The sequence below is a fragment of the Xiphias gladius genome, chromosome 22, assembly GCF_016859285.1.
Source record: "Xiphias gladius isolate SHS-SW01 ecotype Sanya breed wild chromosome 22, ASM1685928v1, whole genome shotgun sequence".
NCBI classification, from domain to species: Eukaryota; Metazoa; Chordata; class Actinopteri; order Istiophoriformes; family Xiphiidae; genus Xiphias; species Xiphias gladius.
Window position 1 is genome coordinate 15,878,955 of NC_053421.1, and position 17,834 is coordinate 15,896,788.

Sequence of the window (17,834 nt, forward strand, 5' to 3'; positions counted from 1 at the left end):
GTAGTTTAAGGTTTATAATGAGCCCAGTCATACTTGCAAGCTACCTTGGCCCTGAGGATCCTCTCTCCATTATTCATGAGTCCTCAGGTTGGACCCTGGGAACAAGCTGAGCGAGGCCCTGTGTCAATACGAAACACTGGCCGCCACAATGGGCTCTGCCTCCAACTACACTGTTGACAGACACCAACACAAAGGAGCTGAAAGGGGTCCCCCTCCGTTCTCACACACACTGAAGAATGAGTCAGTGTGCTGCCGGTCAGAGCTGTGTTTGTACAGTATATACAGCTTTTGTCCATGGCCACTGTTCTCTCATCAATGGGGGCTGAAGTGTTGATGAAAACCAGGAGGAAAGGAGTTCTCTGTGGCTGCCAGCGAGAGTTCATGTTCATTAAACGGGCTCTGCGCCTGCTAGATGGCACCTGTATATACACAGAGAAACCCCGGGTGACAGAACAAGAAGTAATCGGCTTACTGGATTGGTAAACAACATTCCATGATATATCACAGCCCGGCCTCCTGACTATCACATCATTGCTGGCTGTCATTGAAATGAATGAATGCATTTGGACCACGAAACCAAATACTGCAGCCACCTGACTGTCTTATTAAGATCCTCCTGTACAGCATACATTGATTCCAGTTTCTCTGTTTTTTTACAATGATGGCTACTTTGCATAATACATCAAGCACAGTTCCGCTGTGATAAAAGGGTGAATCCACCTTTCAAAGGGTTATCACGCGTGTCATACCAATGCTCATGGACAGTTTACTTAACATGAATAAAAATGAGGGTTTTATCTTCAAAAGTTAGAAACGCTAGGACTAAATTATGACGCCATGCAGTGACTCACAAAGCAACCAAAATGTTTTCTTGTGTGATTTCATTGTAGGATAAAAATGGGCACGCAGGGGACATTTCCCTGCACCCTTTTCACTGTCAGCAGCTCCATAATTTGCAAACTTATTATACAACCGAAGCAACTTTGCTATTTCTGAATTATTTTTGGCTTATGATAGAATAGAAATTTTTTTACAACTTGCTACATGTCATCATTGCCAACCCAAGTAACTTTTTATTCCAGTTGTTAATCTCAGAAAGGAACTGCATGCTCCCTCGTGTCCTGTGTACAGACATCTGCTGCCTACTGCACAGTTTCCAAAAGCAGTAATGACCTAACTCATTACTGGGTACTTGTTTCTTGTTGCAGATATTTACATAATTTTGCCATCAAACCTCAATACTTTTCTTTTGTTTCTATGCTTTCATCATTTAAAAGCCATTAAATAACTTGTAGTCAGCTTCAAGTGATTTCACAAAGTACAACTTTACTCCCAAATAATGTCTGAAAGACTTCTAGACTTTTTAGTTAAACTATTGCATGGTGGGAGGCATTCGGAGGAGGATGTAACAACTCAATTCATTTTAATCCACTGAGGAGATATGTCACAAGGCACTCATTTGATCTGAATCTGATCTGCTCAGAGCATCTCCAATCATTTCTGTCTGATTCTTTTGCACTTCAATCTCCTTGAGACATTCATCAGCAGCACTCATAAGCTTGTATATCAACTCAGGAGAAAACACAACTGAAATATTTATGAAATAAGGATTCATAAATTCATAATTCATACATGGATGTTCCTCTTCATTTTACTGTTTGATGAACAAAACTATATCACTATCTGCATTTTGCATTGCACAGGCTTTCACAGAGTGGATTTAGATGGAATAAATAAATACATAAATGAATGAAAACTCATCTGTTAAACAGTGGAAGGGTCTTTACTTGTTGACCCTCGTACAGGACACATTGTGTTATTATATAAAAGCCTTGGACTAGATTGGGACAGACAGAAGAACAAGAGGATAAGCTTGATCAGTTTTTCATTTCATTTATTTTGCTTGTTTTCTCTAAAATACAACTTTAACTCACTCACCTTTAGGCATATTTAGTATTTTGGGTTGCTTAGGTTTTAAAAGGCCAATTATAAGGCCTAGTGTAATGTTTTGCCGAAACCATTGGGAGGCAGTACATGGCAATCTGACATTTTGACACAAATAACACTGATATCTGATTGTTTTGTACTAGTTTTGATAGGAATACACTGCCAATCAAAAAATCTTTAAACACCCCATACTTCTGCAACTTTTGTTGTCAAGCAATTGAATTGTAAATATAATTCAAATGTTCAAATGCATTATAAAACATTTTGTAAAAAGATATGGAAGTAATACATACAAATAAACTAAAAGATGATTAAATATGAATGAAAATCCATTTCAACATATACTTTTTGTAATGTCTGCTACATTTATCTACAACAGTTATTAACAGAACCTCTAAGACCTACTTAATCCGCTTTTCATAGGCGCCATCTATGGGTTAAAACCAGTATTCAGACAGAGCTGGAGTGGTGTTTGGTAGCAGAAGTAATCAAAGTAATATGTAGAATTTATGGAAGTTCTGGCCAGATATGAGGCAATTAATTTCCAATAAAACTTTCTGATGCAATTATGGGGAGAGACACTATCATTAAATTTGAATGTAACATTAATTCTGTGTTTTATTGTAAAGCTAAGACTCTTTAAGGGTGAATTTTGCATACAATAGGAAAAAGTTTCTTCCCGTAATATATATGGCATTTTTTAAAATGGAGTTTAATTTATATTAAGATCCCTTAAGAGTAGACTAGGGCAGCAACTAACCATTATCATCATTAACGGTTAATCTGCCACTAATTTTTTCAATTAATCAGTTCTTCGTTTTGTCTACAAATGACAGCAAATAAAGAAAAACACTGGTTATATTTCCCCACAGACCACGGTGATGTCCTCAGATGTCTTGTTTTGTGTGACCAACAGTCCAAAATACAAAGATTCAGTTTACCATCATGTGTGACAAGAAAAAAAAACCCACATCCTAATATTTGAGCAGCTGGAAACAGCAAATATTTGACTTTTGTTTTCTTTTTTTAAATTATTAAAACAATTAGTTTTCAATTTTCTGTCGATCGGCTAATCAATTTATCAACTAATCCTGCAGCTCTAGAGTAGTCTAACCACGAACAAGAGTGTATGTGCAGTGTTATAACGAGTTTTTTGTGAGTTCCCTGAACAAGGTTTCAACGTTTATCTGATTATTATGTTTGCTATTAGTCTGATTAATATTTATTATGAGTTATTCTCTTAGCCTATTTCATATAAACGTGATGATGTAACATTATTTGCACAATAATGCAGCATTTGTATCTGGCTGTACAGGAACGACGTCCAGACACACACCAAATCCTATCAGGTCATATTACTGAGGCACTCTACAACCTCCCCAAATCATGCTGAAGTCAGCAGACCCGCGGTAAACTCACACTTCACTCCCATCAATCACACCATCAAAATCTGATTTAAAGCCACGCCCCCTAATCCGCGCGTTCCCAGGGCAACGTCCGCGCCGGCTCTTGATTGGTGGCCCCGCGATCAGGCACCTGCTGGACCAGGCTTCAAATATGAAGTTGTCCCGGCGCGTGAGTCTCCCCGCGCCTCACCGCTGGAACAGCTCGTGTTTGTGTAGCAGCCCTGCGCTTCATCGTCCCCATCATGGTTGAGCAGTTTGTCGGAACCTGGACTCTGACTGCCAGCGAGAACTTTGACGAATACATGAAGGCAATTGGTAAGATCACTTTTAATTGTAGTTAAATTATTGTATAAGTGGGACTATGTTGTTGAGTGATGGTTTATAAGGTAGCGACGGTTGCCACATCACACAACCGAATCCATTTAGGAGAAGCATGCGAACTGACGCTGACTATGTTGAAGGTGTGGGCTTCGCCACCCGGCAAATGGGCAACATGGCGAAGCCAAACCTGGTGATCAGCGTGGACGATGCTGGGGTTATTTCAATGAAGTCTGAGACTACTTTCAAGACCACAGAGATCAAGTTCAAGATGAACGAGGAGTTCGACGAGACGACCGCAGACGGCCGACAGGCCAAGGTGGGTCATCTTTTAGTCATTTTTCAAACACACTCCAGCTTCATTTCATATGTTTCTGACCAACCCAGCATGGGTTTTCCAGACCACCTTCGCGCTTGAGAACGGCAAACTTGTGCAGAAGCAGACGTGGGAGGGAAAAACGACTACACTGGAACGAGAGGTTCAAGATGGAAAACTGACAGCTGTGAGTAACTGACTAATTAGAACTGAGCAACTGCGATGTCCAGACTCTGTAGTTTGTAGATGGTATTCTGTCAGAAGAATTTTACGTTACGTTTGCATTTTTAACCTCGTCCTTGGACTGTAGTGAAATGTAAGATTTCTAACATTTGAACATTGTCTCAACAGAAATGTGTCATGGCTGACATTGTGGCAGTGAGGACCTATGAAAAGGCTTAATTCATTTGGTAAACATCCGTTGTTGAGCCTGCACATCCGTTCAATTACCAAACACCAAATGCAATGAGATATTGCCAAATATGCCAATAAAGTTCTGAACTGCAATACTTGAGTCTGTGTAATGGTGGTCCATGAAGTGTTTTCTTTTGTTGGTGCATAGTTTGTGTGGGTTAAAACTCATCAGTACCTGGCATATCCTTAAGTATTTGATGGACAATTTAGCCTTCATGGGAGAGGGTGTTAAATGCTAGTAGGCTAATGCATGTTAATGCACTTGCCGGGGCAGGTGATGGTTCAAAATTCCTGGAAAAAAATCTTGAAGCAGTGCATATTTGGATTTTGCTAATGCTGAAATATTTTCAAAGCCAAAGTACCTGACCTGAGGTCATTACTCCAAACGCTTCATTACTGTTTCATAGGCATTTTAAAGTTGCTGTAACATGGATTTGGATGAAATGGCCAGACACTTTTTGTTTTTTAATTATGGCTTATGGCAAGAAACCTTTGACTGGTTCAAAGTCACACTTCCAGTCTACAAGCTAGGTGGATTTATTGGGGGGGCTATGTACAAAGGCCTTTTGTTCAAACAAGCAAAAGCCACATGCATGTCCTTGTATCAGAGCAGCCCTCTTAATGACAAGGAGGTGGGAAGGCCAAATCCCTGGTTGGGGTTACAGCAGTGACCTCATTTGTGCCAGGCCTCTTGTCTTGGATGCACAGACGTGAGGTTCAAGCAAGTGCACATAATTTGTTTTAATTAGGGTCCTTTGGGGCAGTAGGTTGAGGCCCAAATCCTCAAAGATTTCTAGGATTTAGTGAATGACTGTGACCCCGGGTGGTGCTCAGGCAACAATGAGTACTGTCTAATGAAAAGCTGATCTGTTGTCTTGAGTGCCACACGCGCATATGGCGCAGGGACATAATCCGCATGTTTTTGAAGCTTTACAATTTTGTGTAAATGTCAAGACTTTTTTCAGTTCAGTTTTTGCTGTTTTTTTAGTCTTAAGTTGTATAAAAATAGCCATCTGAGAGAATATCTGTGCACAACCTCGAGTTCTAAGTTTTAAATTTCTGAGTAACCCATTAAGGATTAATCTTGGCTTTCGGTAGCCTGCCTCCTTTTGAAATGGTTTTATCCCTTTAAACACAATCACACCATGATTGTGAGCTGATGAATTCTTAGAAATCGTTCTAGATTGACCTGGCTGCTTTGTTGAAAGGACCCAGCGGCTATGCACAAACAATACAGCAAAACTAGAATGCATCCACAATAACTGCAGGTAACCTCAAATGTTTCCAAGTCCTAAAATGGTGTGTCAAGCTGCCTGGGTCTGACCAGTAGCCATCAACCTGAAGCTGCAAACCAGCAAATATTTGCAGCAATGAATAATTAGAATTGTTTTCAAATCTGGGCTACAATAATTTTCTAATCACCGACTAAGCATTTGTACTAATTTAATGATGCAATAATCAGTTGGGGGTGGCCTCACCCAAACAAATCCAAAAGTAACAGTAAGAAACGTTTCGGCGCGTTCCTTGCTCATTTGAATTGTAACAACGTGAAGACCCCGAATGTCATGATCTCACTTACGTCGCAGAAATGTCCCCCCCTGCGGCTGATTGTTGTAATAGCAGGGCACGATTGGACCGTACCACTGTATCCTGATAATGCGGGGACCACATTTTGTCGTGAAATGGACAGAGTTTTGTGAGTTTTTCTGTCTTTATCGAGCAATTATTTAATCTAGTGTAAGTCACTATACTCCCCAACAACGTTTATCGTCCATAATGTTCACTTTGCAGTCACTTTGTCTTCGTCCATATGAAATGGTCCCGCGTGACGTTGCACGTGACGCGGCGCCATCATTAAACATGGCCGACCAAGAAAATACAAACATGGAAGGCGACAGGGGAAAGAATAAACGTTTTGCCGACAAAGTTGAGCCACTCGAGGACGAGTTTACGCAGAGAACAGGCAACCAGAACAATTTTGGAGATAAGAAGGGTGCCGGTGAGTGCCGCGCCACGTCGGAGTACTGCGAAAAGCTGCAGGCGTGGATGTGGCAGTACTACACTGGGTATGTGAACTGGCAGAGCTGGCTGGCAGCGTCAGCCATGTCCTTCCCTCATTATTTACAGTCAGCCAGCGGGACGTCGACGGGCTCTCTCGATTTCAACTCCCAGCACTGGCATAACAGCCCGTTTGGTCTTCCGTTGTCGCCTTACCCGTCTGCCGCCGCCTCCCCAAGCAGCCGGGTAGGTGAACCTGCAGGTGGGGCTGCAGTGCCCGGCCAGCCACAGCAGCAGCAGCCGCAGGAAAATGGAAATGCACAGAGACCAGGTAAAAGCTGCTGGCTTTTAGGCTCACTGCTCAGTCTGCAGGTTGTCAAAATTTTAAAATTACACACACTTTATGGCTAAAAAGTATATAGACACTCCTGTCCACATACATTTGTATTGGATCGGTTTTATGGATTGGGATACACCACTTTATACTTGAAGCAAAAATGTGAATGCTACGGTATACAATGCTACTATAAACAACAGCGTAGTTGCATCTTTGTGGCAGCAGTTTGAGTAAGGCCCTGTTGTGTCTCACCCTGACAGTTCCTCAAAAGCACAAAGCGAGGTCTATGAAGAAATTGTGGAAGAACCCGACCCCAACCCCTTCGCAGGGCTGTAGTCAGTAGAACTGTTCAGTTACACTGTCTGTAAATTTTATTTCCCACCACGATGAGCTAAATACTGCCCCAGTGCCTTCTGCGCACTGCCAGGATTATAATCTGGGTGGGGGAATAATAAAGCCCTTTTTTATTTGTTGACTTAAAAGTATTCAAAATTAAATTTTTTTGCCTTTATTATCGCTACATATTACCACATATATTACCACTGTCAGACTTACGGTTTCAACCAGCGTTAGTATGTCCACATACTTTTGACCAAGTTGTGCACCGTACTAGTTCGACTTCAGCTTTGCTTTTGTTTTGTTTTTTTGCTGCTTTTCACCAGGTCGCGAGTATAGCATTCCTTCACCTCTTCAAAGACTCCTGGCTGAGATGGTGGATTTTTTCATTTTGTTTTTCATCAAAGCAACTATAATCATCAGTATTATGCACCTCAGTGGAATTAAGTGAGTGTATTTATGTTATGTAAGTAGTCGTGGTGGTAAAATGATGCCTGGGTTTTTCTTCTCTGTAAAAAAACAAAAACAAAACCAAAGTCTAATTTGAGCCACTGTTTGGATTAGTGTCATAGACATATTTTCCTTTTCTTCCCAGGGATGTTTCCAAGTTCGCAATGCATTTCATTGTGGAAGAAATAGATGAGGACACGTCGATGGAGGAGCTACAGAAAATGATGCTTGTTGCACTTGTCTACCGGATATTAGTGTGTTTTTATGAGGTGAGCAGTTATGAAAACATTTTTTCCATACTCTATTGACCAGATTCTAAAACGGTTAAGGTGAGACAAATCAGTGGTCTCATCCTTAACTGTCGACTGTTTCTCTGTAAATTGTTGAAAAGCCCCCATGTGGTTAAGCGACAGCTTGTACGCCTTTCTCTCTTTAGATCGTGTGCATCTGGGGAGCAGGGGGAGCCACTCCAGGGAAGTTTCTCATTGGACTCAGAGTTGTTACATGTGACTCATCAGTTCTGGTTCATCCTAACAGGGTGCTTGTCTTGCCAGCAACTAATGTCTCTCTGTCTGCGTGAGTAGTTCATTTTAAAGGTTATCCTTCAGCAGTTTCATGACAAATGCAACCAGTCGCAGGCTTACATTTTGTGTCGTAACCACTGTCTCTGCCTCTACAGATCTACTGTCCGAGCCTTGAACAAGAACTTTTCAATTGCCTTCTTTTTCCCGGCCTTCATCACACTTCTGTTCTTTCAGCACAACCGGACTGTGTACGATATGGTAGCTGGTACAATTGTTGTCAAGCGCTCCAGGGCTAGATGAGGCTGAAGAGCCCACAAGAGAGTCCTACAGTATTGCTGAGCAGGAACTGTGTGATGTTTTTTGAAAAATGCCAGCAGAACTCCTCAGACACCGCCCTTTCAAGGGATCGTCTGAACACGCAGGAGCATTAAGATGTTGCCAGAGAGCTTGATACACATCAGTATGAACTATTGAGGTCCCTACAACTTTGGTTTGGTTTGTCTCTGACACATACTGTATTTCTGCATGTATGTCTACATGCTGCTTTCAGAATCTGTTCCTGTGCCAAATGTATGTCTCCTCTGAAGACAGAAAAAATGATGGTATATGCTACCTTTTCACTAACACAAGATTTGCCTCTTTTTAAATTCTCTTCCAAACTAAGGGTGAATGTCTTGTATCACTCAGTAGTTAACTTGCTAACCATGCATACATGAGATTATACCTGAAGTATTTCTTTGTATTAAAATCTTGTCCTAAGAGTTGTATGCTCAGAGTCCTCAGTTTTGAGTTGAGTTCTGTCACTGTAAGAGTGATGCATCGTGCTCAGCTTTTTAGCTTCTGTAAAACGTTGGTTTAAAGGCACATTTAAAAGTAATGAAGGGAAATGTAAACTGACTCTGACAGCATGCGTGTGATTGAAAAGCTAATGTCCGATGCATTTTATGTGATTAACTGTTTTTTGCATTTAATTAGATTAAATGAAACCACCACTATCTATCTGAATGCTTGAGATGTCTGTCTTTTAGCGGTTTGTCGGCTATTTGATAATTCTTACAATGCTTTGATACTAATTAAGAAGCCACATTATGTTGTTGTTTTTTTTTTTAACTTAAACTGCATTAAGTTATTAATGTGCCATTATGTTTGCCTTAGGTAATGTGTGCATACAGTGGCTTCAGAAAGTATTCAGATCCCTTCACTTTTTGCACACTTTATTGTGTTGTAGTTTCACTTGTAAATGGGTAAAATTGCCATTTTACCCCATCAGTCTAGACTCAGTAATCCTTAATAACAAGGTGAAAACATAATTTTAGAATTTTTTGCAAATGTATTAAAAAATCAAAAATCAAAAATCTCTCATTTACAAAAGTCTTCAGACCCTTAATTCAGTGGAGTACTTTGTGGAAGCCTCCGTGGCAGCAATCCAAGCTTCAAGTGGGTTAGTCTCTAAAAGCTTGGCGCACCTCTATCTGGGCATTTTATCCCATTGTTTCTGGCAGATCCTCTGAAGTTCTGTCAGATTAGATGGGAAATATCTGGGAACTGCCATCATCAGGTCTTTCCACAGATGTTCTGTTGGGTTTAGGTCTGGGCTTTTGCCGGGCCACTCATGGATAGTCAACTTTGAACTTGAACTGGAACTGGAACTGGCACGGGCACTAGCACCAGCCCACAACTAGTATTATGTTTGCGATGGTGGAAAGAGGGTATCAGACACTTGTCCCAATGCCACTCCAGCATTGTCTTGGCTGTATGCTTTGGGTCATTGTTCTGCTGAAGGCTGAACCATTGCCCCAGTCTCGGGTCACGTTCACTCTGGAGCAGGTTTTCGTCAAGAACATTTCTCTATTTGGCGGCATTCATCCTTCCCTCAATTCTGACCTGTCTCCCTGTCCCTGCTGCTGAGAAGTCCCCCATAGCATGATGCTGCCACCACCATGCTTCGACAGAAGAATGGTATTAGCCAGTTGATGAGCAATGTCTGGTGTTCATCAGACATAGTGCTTGGAGTTCTGCCCACAGGGTTAAATATTGTCATGTCAGACGAGAAATTTGTTTTCCTCATGCTCTCAGAGTCCTTCAAATGATGTTTGTTTATACCCTTGCCCTCATCTATGCCTAGCACAGTTATCGTGGAGCTCTACAGTGAGTAGAGAGTAGAGTGAATTTAATGGCTTGGTTTTTGTCCTGACATGCAGTGTAAATTGTGGGACCTTTATATGCACAGGCGTGTCCCTTTTGTAAACTATGTCCAGTCAATTCAGTTTACCACAGGTGGACTCTAATCAAGTTGTAGACACACATGAAAGATAATTAAAACAAAGGGGATGTACCTGACCACAATCTGGAAATCTAGCAAAGTAAAGTGTCTGAATACTTTTGTAAATAAGAGATTTCCCAAACCACTTCAGAGACTATGATGGTTTTTCCTTTACGTTATCAAACATTTGTTTGTTTTCAATTTAGTATACCCCCATTTTAGTGTTATCCAGCACTTTTTGTGGCCAGATTTTAGGACAGTACATTTAAGATTTTGTTCAAATTGATTTACTGATTTGTTTTATTTAATAGCACTGGGTGCTATGCATATGGAGCATTCATTGAATTGAGGTCTCAGACATTTACCACTCTAAATGTGACAGATTATAGATGAGACAGAATGTGACAATTCATAGGATGATTTTCTAAGATACAGTAATTCCTGCTGGGTAATGACCTTTACCTCTACAGTAAAAACTTGAGAATAATTTTCCACTCCAATTTATTTGAGAAAATTTGATGGGTAGGTGTTAAATATGTCATAAAAATACATGTTAAGTATACGTTAATTAATGAACCTTATAATCGCTGCAGTCTATATAGCTATTTGCTCTGTTGTGAGAAGCTGAAATTGTAAGACTGGCAGATAACAGAGCACAGAGTGATTACATCCTTCTAAGTTACAGGAGTTTGGCTCCACCTAGTGTATATTTGTTGAACATATGGACATTTTCATGCTGTGTGGATGCAATGAGGAGGATAAGCCCACTGGACTGTTCTCTATTGTTAAAACCTTTCTGTGCGCGATCCTCATCATCACGGAAAATCGATCACTTCATTTTTGCGTGACAAGAATCAGTCTTTACTAAATCTATGAACGGCCCAAACTGCTGTTTCAACTTGTTTTTATGACATTTCTCGTGTTCTTCGAGTTTTCTGGCATGTCACATATATACTTATAGGGACTGTGGAAGCTCCAATTATTGACGAGTGTTGACGTGGTGATTGTGTTAGGCCCAATAAGTGGCAGCTTCAGCTGACAGCCACAGATGGTGCTCCCAGATTACAGAGCGACCTCCCCACATGCTGCTGCCATGCACCATGCCATTACTGTAGGCAATGGAATAATACAACTTTACTGAGGACCAGAAAAATGTGGGCAGACCTACCCACCAGCATAACAGTACTGTATGCTGATGAGTGAGTGCTGCTCCATTTGGAGGTGAAGCATGTTTGTAATCTATTTTTGTCTTGATACACTCTGGCTCGTATCCAAAGAGAGTGTGCAGGAGGAAGATTTTTTGAAAAGCTCAAGGGGACACTTATTACTATAATTTATGAGAGACTTGTGTTAAACTCCTTAATATTGCAATAAACCTCTCAGCCCTTTTAGTGAATTAACAAATAGCAACTTAGTTATTAATAAACCACCATAAATTAATTTAAATCACATCCTTGTGGCTATAAATAGGAATCCTAATGTGGCACTAATGATGGAAGTGCCAGAATTGATTCCTGCTATAGCCAATGACTTAAAAAAAACAAACAAACAAAAAGACCAGTAAGGTGCATTCTTATATGAGCTAACCAACAAATGGCTTACTTTGTTCAATAATTATTATTCCAGACTTATAATGACATTAATCTACCCTTTAATTCACATCATACAGTATTTGCCCGGCTTGACAAATCTAGTTCCTTGCTGACACATGGCATGCCATACGGTACTGAGTTGGTGAAGTGTCCAGCCTGAGTTCCTGCCACCCTTTCTGGCTCTTTTAACAAGGGAGTCATCTACAGGCAGCATGGAGGGCTCACAGCTTTCTCTGACAGCCATGTGTCTGTGTCTGAACAGAGCCAAATACAGGGCAGAGGGATGAGGTAAACAGTCTGGGCTCAACTGGACAAAAGTACTCTCTGTGAATGACAAAATTTGTGTCCTCAAAGTCATTATTTGTTCAGTAAAGCTTCCAAAATGGCTGTGTGCCCTTCACGCGCACACACACACACACACACACACACACACACACACACACACACACACACACACACACACACACAGAGCAGGGTCCAGGTGTTTCGACGCTGTGGAAAGGTGCTGTGGACTGAAATGCTGCTCAGTGTTGTTGTTGTTGTTGTTGTTGATGATGATTCTCTCAGTGTGTCTGTGCCTGTTGGTATTCCTCTCAAGTGGAGTCAGTAATTACAGGCTGACTGGGTTCTGCCCTGAATGGAGAGGGCTGTTAATGAAGAGGAGACCTGTTGACTGGGGAGGGAGATACATGCCTGCTCTAACACTAGAGATGCCAAATACATACAGTGGGGTCCAAAAGTCTGAGACCACTTTCCCATCGGTGCATGCGCTATATATGGACAGTATTAATTGATCCGAACACAGTGTTCAATACTGACCGAAACTCATTTTAAAGATTTCATAAAGCTGGGTAGCATTACTTTTTAAAAACATGATTCATTAAGTTCAGTAGCCCTCCTCACCTTTCCTTCACCCTTCATACAGTCCCTAAGCCAATTCAACTGGATGTGGACATCATATCAGCACTATGGTACTTGGATTTACTGCCTTTTACAGGGACAATAAATTATGAATGAACTAATTTCTAGGATAGTGAATAAATAAGAGTAAGTATGACATGAATAAACCCATTTTCCAGATTAGTACATTGCCTGTGCTGGAGTTCATTTTCCTGATATAAAAATAGCTATGAATACAAAGCGAGCGCAAACTCATGAGTGATGTGGAGGCATAAAGAGAGCGAGTGACCGTGTATGTGTGTTGAGTCGGCGTGGTACAGCATTCATACCATTTTCTATGACAAAACATTAGGTTTCCGGGTGTTTGTGTTTTTGAATACAGTTCTACTCAAGGCAGGGAGAAGCATGAGTTGTCAAGACAACCATGGAAGTTGCATTGGTTGCGGCAGAGAAATTCAGCCTTTTTCTCTTTCCTGGATGATGCTGGTTCTGGGCAACGCAATGTCTGATGTACAGCTGCTGCACATATAGTATATTTTTGGTGAGAAACTGAGGGGTAGAAAGTGGCCTAACACACAGTGTGGTTTGCCTCCTGGTATCACCTGGAAACCCACTTGTCCACTTGTGGCTTAGTCACTGCAGTCCCTCTCATGTCAAGAGAGACTGCCATGGTTCTACTTCACCACTGATTTGGATTACGAGGGTGCTGAATACAAAAAAACTGTTGTTACTCAAGCTAGTTAATGCTAGTTGGTGAGATAGCCTAACTAAAGGTCATTTACCCACTTTTTCCTTTTTACCGTTATAGAAAAATCAAGTTTGATGTTCCAACATCTTTATAATTGAGCTTTTCATACCACGTATATAACGCAGTAGCTTAATGTAATGATACTGGCGAAAAAAAAGAAATAACAGCAGATAAACTAGTCCTGCTAAAAGCGAAGTAGCCTAGCTTGGCAGTGGCACCATCGTTTGTCTGCAGCCTCTGAATCTATAGTAGTTCACTTGATTTGATGTGGTCACGCCTCTAAAGCACATTTTAAAATCTATTTAATTAAAGAATAATTTATTAAACTAGCTGATTAGTTCAAAGGGGCATGAAGGCTGAAAACAGAAACATTTGGTTTGAAGATACTGTGTTTTCCCGACACCCTTAACACTGTGAAAACAGAGTTAAGTATCTGAAGGTTTTTTTTTTTTTAGCTTGTAAAGTTTGTGACAATGATTAGTAATCAGCCTAAAAAGTCAGACTACGAAGGATTTACAACTTACATATGCGTGACACAGTTGGCTAAGAGCCTTCAAACTCCAAACCCTTTTTCTCAACTTTACTATTTCTGTAGTTCCTGCTCTTCGTCTTTGCAGTGTGAGCAGGTATTGTTGGCCTCTCGGGTATGATTTTCAGATTCTCTCTTAGTGACAGTTTTTTTCAAATGTATAAATATCTATGAAATACTATACAGAGGCAACAGAGTATTTATTTTCCAGCCAGCTTTAAACGCATTATCTGGTGATATTTTACCTCTGTTTCTGTGAATTTGTAAATATTTTACATTTAATCCTCTTGGGAGTGGATGGAAGGAATAAGGCACGTTGTGTTATATGAAGGAGACGTTTGTTTGAATACTGTAGTATGACAGAATCCAGGCTTGACAAACATCAGTATTGATGTACTCCTCTCAATCGTTATGTATTGATCTCTGTATATCATTATATTATGATTTCTTAAACCGCAAAGATGATTTACATGGAAGAATGTGTTGGACATAAAGCATGGGATTCGCCGAAAACTTACTTATATATATAAACATATACTCATTAGGGAGTAGACACAGACAAGGATTTGTTCAGTTTCCTAATCATCATAATGAGATGAATGTTACTTTTTATTACAAAGATGAATGTGCTGTATCTATCCAACTCTGACCTGCAGACAAAGTGTCACCGAAGCCGGTATACTGCCCTCTGTTTTGATAATCTGGTACTGAACCAACACTGCAGTAGTAGGGGGATGTGGTCAGGCTTTCACTGAGGTGAGTGAGGTCATTTCAGTGGTGGTTTGGTTCCTCGCTTCAATATCCAAATCAGGCACTTAGAAAAGAAGAAAAAGAATGTATCCATATTGAGAACTTGTAATGTGTGTTCTGTAATGACGTACATGTTACTAAATGTAACAGATCGTATTACTCTGGAAGTTCTTCCACATTTGTGTTTCCTGTCTTGCCTTATAAACCACCCAACAAATCTCTGGTGAACATCTCTGGAAACTATGATTAAAAGACAAAAGCAACTTTGCTTCCTGGTTGCACATTGTGCTCATTTTTTTTTGTTTTGATTGTTTTTTTTTTTTTTTTTGCAGTTTGGTGTCTTTCTGATTCATTTCGTTCGTGTGTTTGAGCAAACTCTGAGTTCCTTCAGTGGCTGTATTCCTCCTCCACAAATCACTCCCACCCGATCCTTTAGTTGCCTAAACTATGTTCTGGAGATGTGCGTAAGCAGTGGCTTGCTATTTTCAGCTGAATGAAAGGAGTCTTGGCTCTTGGGCTCAGGATGAAATCTGTTTTGTTCTGGTGAATTTGGCGTTTACTGCACGAACAGTATCTACATGAAACAGAGTTATAGAATACAGTTTAGTGGTGTCCTGCAGTAAAACCACAATCATTTGACTGAGAAGTGTGACGTTTGAATAATCTGTGTCCTGTCTATCCTTAGCAATATAAATACAAAAAAAAAAAGTATTATGTTTTGGCTGATAGAATCATTTTGAGGTAACAGGTTGATTGAAGGGTTGTTGATTTCCTCTCCCACGCCAAGTAGCCACTGCCTCAACTATGAATCACACTGCAGTCTTAAATGTTTTTTAAGAAAAACGTTTAGACTCTGAGTTGACATTTAATCTTTAGAAATTTAATCCAAAGACTCTGGTCAAGGTCACTTTGAACGTTCGGCTGCACTCAACAATTCCTGTTTTGTAATTAAGCGTGGCATTTAGTGCCAATCTCTTTAAGACTTTCAGCTTCAAGTGTACAATATTTGCTATAGAAAACTGTGAAACGGAGTCGATAATATGTACACATAATATTCACGCCCCTCTCACAAGTGCATGCACCCAGAGAGGTGAGGTCAGTATCACCTGCCTGGCGGATTTGCTGTCCCTTTGCTCTTTTCATTAACTGCTGAATTCACTGGCTTTCAATAGGGTCTTTCAGCGTGTCATGCTACACCACCATTGAGCTACAGCCACGTTGCCACCCATCTTTCTTAATGGGGACTGGAGACTGTGGAGCTGCCTTGTTGCCATGGCAGCAAGCGCTTTCACATTCTCCCCACATAGCGTGGAGTGTGCATGTTGTTCCCTCTGAACTGGAGCGCGCCGCAGCAGAGACAGGTCTGCTCTCAGACAGGACCGAGCCAGGGTTATTTACCTCCCGCTCTGATACCAGATGCCCTCTTAATCCCACCGCCCACACTCCACTTTCCAGTCTCTTTATTACTAATGCATAGTGTTTCCCAGTGGCTGCTCCCACATACTGAACTTTGCTCCAGCACTTACTTTCTTATATTTCTTCAAGCTTTGTTGAGGCCATTGGTGTGTGTGGATGGGTAAATAAGAGTCAGATTGGAAAGCGCTTTGGATAAAAACACTTTATAAATGCAGCCAGACATAGCTCAGTTTTTGTTAAAGGTCCATCATCAATGTATGACATTTCTTATGTGTATGTTGTTCAGTTTATTTCTGATATAATGTCTTACATGTTTTGTTGATTTTTGAAGTGATAAGTAAATACAACCCCTCCAGCAAACAGACACAAAAATGAGACTTTCTTCAAATGTTAATGCACTGTTTATTTCAGGAATTTAAAAATACAAAACAAAACAAAGCAGTAAGTGTACAAAAGTTTGGGCGCTCTTCTACTTTTCAAACACTCGGAACTTAATTTACTCGTTAAACATTAACTGGCTCTTTAGAATTTTTTAAGGCAGGTCAAAAGATGTCATTATTGTCAGCTGATGACATTTTCGGAGCTGATAAAGTCTTTGACTCTTCAAACCATGCGGTAACATTCAGCAACCATGGGCTCCTCTAAGCAACTGACTGAGGATCTGAAAATGAAGCTAATTGATGCCTTTGAAGCAGAGGAGACTATAAAAAGATATCAAAGCGCTTCCAGTTTGAAATTTGCGCTGTCCGAAATGTCATTAAGAAATGGCAGGTAAGGGGAACTGTGGAAGTCAAGACAAAATCTGCAAGACCAAGAATACTTTCGGAAAATAAAACTGGACTATGCCGGGCAGAAAGGTAAAGCAAAAGCCCCACATGACTGCAAAGGACCTGCAGGAAGGTTTAGTTGACACAGGAGTGTTTGTGCCTGTTTCCACTGTGCAGTGCTGATGCACGAACAGGGTCTGCTTGGAAGAGTCATCGGAAAGCAACTTTACCTCTAAACTCATCACAAAAGCCAGCGTCTGAGGTAAAGGCAACATCTGGATAGGCCAGTCATTTTGGGAACAAGTGCTGTGGAGAAATGAAGTTAAGACGGCCACAATCACCAGATGTGTGTCTGGAGAAAAACAAGGAGCAGCATTTGATGAAAACAACACCTTGCCAACTGTTAAGCATGGGGGGCGGAAATATTCTGCTTTGGGGTTGTGTGGCAGCCAGTAACACAGGAAACATCGCATGGATAGGGGGAAGAATGGATTCCACTAAATATCAACAAATTCTGGATGCAAATGCCCTGCAGTCAGTCAAGACGGTGAAACTGAAAAGACTTTGGCTCCTACAAAAGGACAATGATCCAAGGCAGACCTCAAAATTCACCATGAACTACCTCAAGAAAAAACAAGCTGAAGCTTAAGGAACGGTCCTCACAGTTCCGAAGTGTTAAAAATGACTGACTTAGTATGGTGGCCAAACTTTTGCACATGCCATAATTGCAGTTTAGTCTTATTTACTGTTTTTTAAGTTCATGAAATAATAGCAACAGTGCATTTGAACATTTAAGGTAAGTCTAATTTTTTCATTTATGGGG

At 40.7% G+C, this 17,834-nt stretch overlaps 2 protein-coding genes across 2 annotated transcripts; both read left to right on the forward strand.

Annotated features, from left to right (window-relative positions):
* Nucleotides 1–3,516: 3,516 nt before the first annotated feature.
* fabp4b (fatty acid binding protein 4b) lies at nucleotides 3,517–4,501 on the forward strand. Its single transcript, XM_040117825.1, has 4 exons — nucleotides 3,517–3,668; nucleotides 3,815–3,990; nucleotides 4,073–4,174; nucleotides 4,339–4,501. Exons 1-4 carry the CDS (start codon nucleotides 3,596–3,598, stop codon nucleotides 4,387–4,389), a joined length of 402 nt encoding a protein of 133 aa, XP_039973759.1. The 5' UTR covers nucleotides 3,517–3,595; the 3' UTR covers nucleotides 4,390–4,501.
* A 1,554-nt stretch (nucleotides 4,502–6,055) lies between these two features.
* LOC120783666 (protein FAM8A1-like) lies at nucleotides 6,056–9,045 on the forward strand. The gene is made up of 5 exons (XM_040116789.1): nucleotides 6,056–6,730; nucleotides 7,399–7,519; nucleotides 7,668–7,791; nucleotides 7,959–8,098; nucleotides 8,202–9,045. Exons 1-5 carry the CDS (start codon nucleotides 6,178–6,180, stop codon nucleotides 8,344–8,346), a joined length of 1,083 nt encoding a protein of 360 aa, XP_039972723.1. The 5' UTR covers nucleotides 6,056–6,177; the 3' UTR covers nucleotides 8,347–9,045.
* Nucleotides 9,046–17,834: the final 8,789 nt, after the last annotated feature.